This window comes from Beta vulgaris, chromosome 9, assembly GCF_026745355.1.
Source record: "Beta vulgaris subsp. vulgaris cultivar EL10 chromosome 9, EL10.2, whole genome shotgun sequence".
Taxonomy (NCBI): Eukaryota; Viridiplantae; Streptophyta; class Magnoliopsida; order Caryophyllales; family Amaranthaceae; genus Beta; species Beta vulgaris.
In genome coordinates this window covers 35,126,304-35,135,966 of record NC_079210.1, presented here as the reverse complement: position 1 = coordinate 35,135,966, position 9,663 = coordinate 35,126,304, and the positions used below count along the sequence as shown (strand labels likewise).

The window sequence follows — 9,663 nt, the reverse complement described above, 5'->3', positions numbered from 1 at the left end:
AGGACCCACCAACGCATACCTAAGCCAGTTTCTGGTAAACTGGGTCCACGCAAATTCGGGTCATGCAATACTTGGGCACCCCACTGGAATATTGAAAGTTTGTCCCTATTAAAGAAAACCGGGTATAGTTCAACCCCATGGTATCAATTTTTCCTTTAGTTATTAGGTCTATTTTTATATAAAATTAGACCGTTGTTTTTAATAAATTTTATTTTTATAAATGATATAAATATTTTTGAGTAAAAGAAATAAAAAGTGGACCATTGCAAACGCTTATATGCATTTGAATCCCACATTTTCAGTGATCATATTTGAACTACGATCACCTTAGATTTTTTCCTATAGTAATGGGTGTGGCTAGATTATATCATCAAATATTCTCCTACATCACGTACTCTGTACTTGAGAGAAGCATGTGTAAGGGTGTGGATTTTAGTTGGACGTAAGATGCAAATTATAGTGCAAATCTAAATTTAGTTTACCTAATTTTGGTACTTCATTGCTTATTTCATACTAGATAAAAAAAATGTATTTGAAATTAGAAAAGAAAAGGTTGAGATCATTATAGAAATATTAGCTCAAATAAAATAAAAAATATTAAGTTCAAATTAGAAAGAAATAAATTTAGATTAAATTAGATTTAAAAAATAATAAAATCAGATAAATACATGCCTATATATAGAAAGTTATCTTACATATTAATAATTAAAAATTAGTTTTAACTTGTAAAAATCAGTAGAAACTATTAAAGGCTTCAACTTTGCAAAAATAAAAGTAGACAATGTCAAGACTGCCTTAACAAAATATTTTTTATGATATTATTTCTTCCACAACCGGGCATTTGGTCTAGTGGTATGATTCTCGCTTTGGGTGCGAGAGGTCCCGAGTTCGATTCTCGGAATGCCCCTATTTCCAAACCAACTTTTTTATTTTTATTTTAATTTTAATTTTTATTTTTATTTTTTGGGTCAATGAACAGATGATATCCCTTCCTTAATGACATCATAATCCACAAATGAAGCCATTGAATCTAGTACCTTCGTCATATTTTCAACTACAGTTGATAATTTCTTTTAGCATCTCAGTGATTACCCTCATTATATATTGAGTGAATATTATAGAGAGTTGAAACTTAGATAATTGGAGCACAAGGCTAGCATCTACGGTTCATAGGTTGTTTCTGAAACTTAGATAATTTGGATAGCAACTATAGAGAAAAAGATGAGGCAGGCAGGTAAACAAAGATACTTCTAGCACAAATATAAATGCCAACCCTCAACGAAGATGTTCAGATGCTTAGTCAAATCTTTTAGATGATTCAGATTATTCACATCTTCTGTGAAGTGTGAAGCATCTTTTTAAAAAAAGGTTACCACCTTATAATTTATATACCTATCTTATTTGATCGACTTCAACATGGATACTGAGCTGCTCCAACTACTCTATCTGAACCAATTAGGAAATTACATTTAGAGAAGGACCGGATTTCCTAATTCTTTCCTAGTACCAAAAAAGGGAGGTAAGGGAAGGAAAGGAATTTCAATTTCTCCCGTTTGATGTTATATTCATTTGGAATACAAATCCATCATCTTTCACACCCAATCTCATATCCAAATCTAGATGTATCAAAAAGATATGTTCAACTTAGAGGTGATCATTTTGGTCTGGCCCGTTTTTTGGCCGAGTTTTGGACATTTTTTCGGCCCGTGGTCGGACCCGGCCTGAATTTTTTTTGGCTTTGGACAAGCTAGATACGACTTTTTAGTCTATTTTTTGACCCGGTCTATTTTTGGCCTGCAAAAGTCCGCTAATTTAGGCCCGAAATAGCGGGCTTTGGACACAAAAATTCGGCCCGAATTTAGGCCTGGCCCGACCAATGGGTAAATTTTTTTTTGCTTCGGCCCGGCCCGGCCCATGATCACCTCTAGACTTCAACTTAAGGGGTCGTTTGGTTCAAGATATGGAATGGAAAGGGAATGTGTACAAATAGAGGAGGGGAATATGGTAACAAAGATGGTTACCTTTATTGAGTGTTTGGTTCAAGCTAAGGAATGGAGATGAAGAGTAACCATTAACTTCAATTAATGTATTTTGTTACTAGAGGGGGAGAGAAGGTAACAAATTGGGGGAATCCATTACCATCAAATAGAGGTGGTTATTGGACAGGGTAGCCCAATGGTTAAAAGGTTAGGGTCAATTTTACAGGGTTTTATTGGACAGGGTCATTATTGGATAGGGCCATTATAGGGTCAACAAAGAAACCCAATAATTCTAAAAAATAAAATAAGTTTTGTAAAAACAATTACATATTCTGATTCGCATTCATTTATACTTACTTTTGGCTCTTTTTGTTCCCTGTTTTTCTTGCTCGTTTACCGACCCGTCCATTATCGGCCCGCTATAAGCCCTCTACCCATTTGGCCCGACCCGCTACCGACTCTTTATGAGGCGACCCTCTTATGACCCGACCCGCTTCCGACCCGCACTGACCTTGACCCGACCCGTCCAATAATCAGGTCTACTATCAAGTAATGGTAATGGATTGATGAGGGGTTGAACCAAACAAGAAGAAAGGGAATCAGTAATTGATTCCATTTCTTGAAACCAAAAGATAGTGAACCAGATGACGACTAAGTGTGTATTCCAACCAATTTTCTTGTGTATAGTACGTAGTATATTTTTTAATATCATATGCCACATTTATATATTTTCTTTTAGATTTGCATACGTTAATAATAATCAAGAGATGTACAATTAATGGTTATTGCTTCCATCTCCCCTAAGATTTAATTTTTATTAGGGGTGGGGAAGAATTATAGGTAGATTATATTGAATATTCAAGACCGTGACAGTAAGCCATGTCAGCAATATACATTACCAAAATTTTGACCATATATATAAGTAAGATGAAAGACCACATTGAATTGGCAACTCGTTTAGGTTTTAACCAGTCAGATTTGCAAGTCAGAATTTTTGGGAGGGAGGGGGATGTTAAGAAGAACCTCACCTCTAAAGAGTCTCTAGTAGGATTTGATCCCATTACCTTAAAGTCATTAGGACCAAGATGATAATCAACTCAAAACAAATCAACTAAAAAAATTTCATTTATTAATATAATACTTTATGACATTAAATACAACTTAGCCTAGTGGTTAAAACTTTAGTATATGTACTTGAGATCTTGAGATCAAACCCTATACTATGTAATTTCTTAATTTTTTTATTGTACATGGATTACATGAACTAAAACTCCATAGGGAAAGCACCACGTGGCACAATTTCTTATTTTTGTACGCCTTTTATATAGATTATTGTTGTTTAAGCTATCATGCTCTTTCCCTTCACAATTTTGTATGGCTTTGTAATTCAAGCATATTTTCAATTTTTTTAAAATTTTTTACATCGACAATTTTTTCACAAGACGTACAATTTTTTTTCAACTTGTGTTTTTATTTACTATTTTGTAAATTACATATGTACTAAAAATCTATCTACAATTTGGTTCTAATTAATAATAAGTGAGTATTGTGTAAAAAATACAATACAAAAGGTGAATGATAAGTGGAACCTACTCGAGCAACAAGTATATTGGCTAAACTATTGAGAATGTTTTGACTTAAAATAGAATTTAGCTAGAAAAATCTAGGTTTTGAACTTATCGAAGTTGCTCTTAGGTCAAACATTGCTCGATTTTGAACTTTTTTATATGCTAACTTACAAAATGTAGCAAAGCTCAGAATACTTACTGATCTAATACATAACTTAGCTAAATAAAATGACCTGCAAATCTGACTTCTTGTTCAAGATCATCTTTTTTAAATCAATATATCAGTTTAGTGTTGTACCAAGAACATAAAAAAAACCCATCTTTTGTGATATATATATATTTTATTAGAGTATGGTGCTCCTAATTTATAAAAGAAAATGCCCCTTTTTATATAAAGAAAAAGTACTTTAAAATCAGCCCATATTGAAGTGATGGTGGGTGTGAAAATCTCAGTTATACTTGGACAATTTCCATTTTGATTATCTGAAAAGCTTGTCAAACAATCAACAACAGCTCATTGCATAAACTTTCATATTATGAAATTAAGGGGTAGTAGTTATCAATATAGGCACTTAGTTTCTGACTAATGATGCCAAATTTTACAAATAAATTGGCACAGTCCTCCTTATCTTCTCTATTTTTATACACACAACTTTAAGTTTCCCGTACATAGCAAGGTTTGGTAGTAAAATCTTGCACAAGACGAGGGTACTAGGCTACTAGCTATATTAATTATGCAATTTCTGGTTCATATTAATATAATAAGAGTGAATTAATTCTTGAAAAACATAATATTTCATCCATTTCACTTTAATATACACCATTTGTAAAATTTGCACTATTTACATACTTAACTTTACCATATTTATACATTTGAAAAATCAAGCTAAGCTTGGCCTAGTGGTAAGGAAATTAGAGGTTCGATCTCTACTAGGGGTACTTCGTGAGGGGAAAACCCCTTACTATACCCCAATTTTCAAAGTGTCTGCTGCGAGAGATTCAGGTTTGACATGACTCTTAATCTTACCATGATTTCCCCAATTGGCCTCCAAAATAATTTATACATATGATTTTTTTTTTTTTGATACAAAAGAGGGACAAGTCCCAAACAAAATAAACTAAGAAATAAAACGAGGAGTAACTCCCATGATGTCCTCATTGGAGAAGAGTGATGATCTCTTGCTGAGGTGCATTAAGATACACCACTTTCTCCTTTGGGCAACACCATACATATGAAAATATAATTACCTACAATCTTGTTAAATTAATCTTAATATATATTTTCAAAATATTAACTTTTTATGAATTTTACTCATTAATAATATAAAAATATTACCAATAATCAGAGTTTTGTGTTAGCAATTATGTAATATAAGTGAATACTCAAAATTGAGTAATTTAAAAAGAAACAACAGGTGGTAAACTGGTAATAAAAGAAAAACGAGGGACTTATTAAACTCTAACTACTAGTAGCAACATCACGTCAAAAAAATAGTAGCAACATCACGTCAAAAAAAATAGTAGCAACCTTCACAAAAGAAAACTTTTACTTGTAGGAATAACGTGACAAATGGCCACACTATTACTAACCAAATCAATTATATACACACAGTTAAGCCATCACATCTTCACTTCAATTACTTGTAAAACCTGGAAATGAATGGGTTTCTTACGCATTGTTAATTACCAACTAACATTTAACAATTCCCTTTCAAATGCTATATAAGTCCTTTGCATAACCTAACCTCAAAAACCAAATTAAGCCACCAAAAAAGTACTATAAGCCAAAAAATGGGAATTTTGAGTAATTTTGGTTCATATATTTACCTTGTCATTTTTTTACTGGTTAGTATAGGAGTAAATGGACAACCAATTGTACCAGCATTATTCATATTTGGAGATTCAGTAGTTGATGTGGGTAATAACAACAACCTCCATACAATTGTCAAGTCAGATTTTCTTCCTTATGGTAGAGATTTTTCCTATCATCAGCCTACAGGACGGTTTTGCAATGGCAAGCTTGCTACTGATTTCACTGGTGTGTTTTTCTTATTTATCCTCTCAAGGTCTCAATGTCTGACTTATATTTTTTTTTAATATGTCTTGCATAAGACCGCATTGTCATGAAATTAGTGTAAGTCTACCTCATTTTGTTCCTTATATACAAGGATCACTCGATGAGTTAAATGAGTTAATTTTAGATAACGAGTCACCCCATGTCTTAAAGGGGTCATTGGTATCATAAGTGATCCCTTTAAAGCTATAACTTACCAACTTTTACCATAAATCATGGTAAGACGGTCTTATATGAGACTTATGATATATATATTTTACTTTACAATATATCTTGATATTTCCAAATTCCAAGTATTTTTATATATATACTTCCTAACTAAAATAATATAGTATCCTTTATTATATGAAGTGGGTAGTTATCTTTTATTAGAGTTCATACGATAAAGCATCGTACTAATTATCCTTGCAAGACTAATGCCAGCAGAACTTACGTAAGCCAAAATTTTGTTACATTTAGAATAAAATAAGATCTAGAATCAGATAAATATTGTTTAAACAAATATGTGTATGATTACCACTTCAAAGAAAAGTTTTTGCAATCTTCTAAGAGTTCTTATTACATGCATCCGAACCAATACTGAAAGTTACCGCTTTCTAAAAGGGTAATTAGTAATTACCCATAGTGTGAGACTTGAAACCAATAGTCTGATATTTATTGCATGCTAAATTATATGATTAATAGTTCTCTTAATTAGCTCGTGCTTATAAATAAGTAAACTAATTTAATTTGTTTGAACATCATCTTTTTGGCTCAAAAAATTAATGAAAATGCAGCTGAGACCATAGGATTTACATCTTATCAACCAGCATACCTCAGCACAGAAGCCACAGGAGAAAACCTTCTAATTGGAGCCAATTTTGCCTCTGCTTCTTCAGGCTATCATGCCAGTACACCAAAGATATACGTAAGTCATAAATTACCCGTAGCATTTATCTTTTTTAATAAAAAAATCAAATGTCTTTAAAGGGTCCTTTGGATCGTTTTAGAAATTAATATTCAATCTATACACAAAATAGGACGCATCATAGTTGTAACTTTAGGGAAAAAAAGAGTCAAACTTTCAAATGTACAACTAGTATTTGGGCTCGGGAGTTGCCCCAAGTTGGTATTGTTTTACGAACTTGATATGCATTTTTTTTTCCATTTCCATTAAAATATATTAAGAAAATTCAACATTTAAAAGGTACAAATATAATAATATGAACACTTAAAGCATGATTTAAAGTTGGTTGAGATGTTGATTGTGTCATGTATAATAGCAAGAGGTCATGGCATGGGTTCAAATCTTGTTGCAAGGTAATTTTACTTTTGTTAATTGACATGACTTATGTACACATTGGATAATTCTAGTGGAGTAACAGAGGTGACATGTGGCGTGTATACATTGTCACACACACTTTTTAATATATTTGTATAGATTAGTTTTATAAGGAATATCCAAAATAAAATGTCATTGTGATATGAAATTATAGTGATAATTTAGAAAGCAATAATTTATTTTATAATATATTGACATTTTGTACATGATTATGTTGGTTGAAGAACACAATTCCATTGAGCGAACAGCTGGAACACTACATGGACTACCAGAAGAAATTAGAGTTAGTAGCAGGACAAGACAATGCAACATTAATAATCACTCAAGGAATTTACCTTATTAGTGCTGGAAGCAGTGATTTTCTCCAAAACTATTACATCAACCCTCTTCTTTACAAGCTTTACTCTCCTGAAGAATTCTCCCACGTTCTAGTTCAACAATTTGCTGACCTTGTTCGCGTATGTCTTTACTTCACTAGCTTGCTTCTTTATACTTTCATTAAACTCGTATTCACTTCACCTTATTTTTACTGAACTAAACCTATTTATACGGATTAAAACTATTCACCTTATTTTTACTAAACTAAATCTATTTGTACGGATTAAAACTGAGTTTTTATTGCTGATACTAAGGCTCAGTTTGGTTGGGCGTAAAATATTTTCAGTGTAATATGCTTTCCATGGAAAACAATTTACAATAGAAAAGACAATTCTAAAATCAGTTTTTCGTTGTTTGGTTTCATGTGAGAAAAATGATGAAAAGAAAGGAAAATGAAAAAGAAAGTAAGGAGGTAGGGAGAGGAGTGTAAAGGAGAAATAAGTAAAATGAAGGAAAACAAAGGAAAAATGGTTTTCTATCATTGGAAGAACAATATTATTCTTAGGGAGAATGGTTTTACACTCCTTTGCAAACCAAACAATGTAAAATTGAATATATAGAGGAAAACATTTTACGCCTTACCAAACGGAGCCTAACTGCATGTTTCTTTTCTTATGTAGTTTATTTGTTACTTATAACTCACTTTTACTGATTGAAACTTCGTTTTTACCTTTCGAAACTGATTTTCGCTAATTAAAACTGATCTTTACTTAGAATTTATTATTAATACTCCATTTTTAAAAAAAAAAATGAAGTGAACATGGTCTAAGGCCAAAGAAGTTGCATTGATTTAATTTACATGTAAATTCAAGTCATACATTTTTGTTTTGGCTGCAGAAATTATACTGGCTTGGAGCAAGGAAAGTAGGAGTAACATCATTACCGCCATTGGGATGCTTACCAGCTGCAATTACAATATTTGGAGAGGATAGCAATGATTGTGTGGATCACATTAATAAAGATGCAATGACATTTAATGACATGCTCAATTCTACTTCAGAGGAGCTACAAAGCCAGCTTTCAAATCTTACATTGGTAGTGTTTGATATTTACCAGCCACTTTACCAGTTGGTCACTAAGCCTGAAGATAATGGTACTTGCTTTTACTCTTCCATTATAATAAGTACTTATAAAACAAATATCATATTTCCTCCAAAAAAAAAAAAAAAAAATCACATTATATAGTAAAATTTCATATTTTTCATCAATACAAAGTATTTCATGTTCCTTTGCATAACAACAAATTAAATTTAACCATGTAGTAGTTTGGTTAATCTATGTTAGTCGGACTTTTCAATTTACCTTAATTACATGTGTCAAATTCTCGACTTTCTAACATGGATATGGACATTTCGACACTTCACTCTAGGCCAATATCATTGACCCTTGTATAAAGTAGCCATACGCGTGCCCAAAATAAGTATCCAAGTCCGAGTTAGACAAGTCCTATAATTACTATCCATTGAACTCGTATAAAATGCAGGGTTTGTTGAGGCAAGGAAGGCATGTTGTGGAACAGGAGTGGTAGAGACATCATATTTGTGCAACTCAAAGTCACCTGGAACCTGCAGCAACGCGTCCGAGTATGTATTCTGGGATGGTTTTCATCCATCAGAGGCCACCAACAGAATTTTGTCTGATGATCTTACAGCAGCTGCGATCTCTCTCATCTCTTAGAATTCCGCATAGATTTAAATTACGTATGTACTGCCTGAGATATGATTATTCATAAGGATACATATTACATACTATGAAAATTAGTAGCTTTTTTATTTCAGTCGGATGTGTGCAAAAGTCTGGAAATGGGTGTAAAATTAGCATATTTTATATCTTAATTAGTTTTTGAGAATTTTTGTGTATTATGTTTAAATAGTTTAAGACAACTAATAAAATATGTTTTCATTAGCTAAATTATATTGTATCGGCCTTGCTTGTGAGTTGTGACTTGTCTTTTTGTTTAGGAAGAAATAGTAGTCTGAGGCATCTTTTCTCAAGCATCTACTTTTTCTTCTTTTTGTGTGCAAAAGAAGCCAGAAGGTCCAATCTCCTTTGCCTTTTTCGAAGGGTTCCTGAGTTCCTCATCTTTGCTAGCATCTTCAGATTCATAGAATGATGCATGTCGTTTATTCCGGCTTGATCGTCTACCGCTGCAGTCCCCATCACTTTCACAAAGTAGCGCCCCTCAGAGTATATGTGTCTATTTGTCTTTCGACCTCTTCAGAAAGAGGCTACTGTCTGATCCAATACTTTCACCGGAGTCGGATTCTACCTCTTGTGAAAACATTTAGAGCAAGACATTAATTTTCTTCACTACTTTCTCTCTTTCATTCATTCAACTGTGTT

At 32.6% G+C, this 9,663-nt stretch overlaps 1 protein-coding gene and 1 non-coding gene across 2 annotated transcripts; both read left to right on the top strand.

The window, feature by feature from the left end:
- Positions 1 to 835: 835 nt before the first annotated feature.
- On the top strand, positions 836 to 907 carry TRNAP-UGG (transfer RNA proline (anticodon UGG)). The gene has a single exon. It is a non-coding gene; the product is annotated as a tRNA-Pro (tRNA).
- A 4,105-nt stretch (positions 908 to 5,012) lies between these two features.
- Positions 5,013 to 9,231, top strand: LOC104903605 (GDSL esterase/lipase At5g22810). The gene is made up of 5 exons (XM_010691672.4): positions 5,013 to 5,585; positions 6,398 to 6,528; positions 7,167 to 7,400; positions 8,158 to 8,413; positions 8,804 to 9,231. The coding sequence occupies exons 1-5, from the start codon at positions 5,339 to 5,341 to the stop codon at positions 8,995 to 8,997; spliced, it is 1,062 nt and encodes a 353-aa protein (XP_010689974.2). The 5' UTR covers positions 5,013 to 5,338; the 3' UTR covers positions 8,998 to 9,231.
- The last annotated feature ends 432 nt before the right edge of the window (positions 9,232 to 9,663 follow it).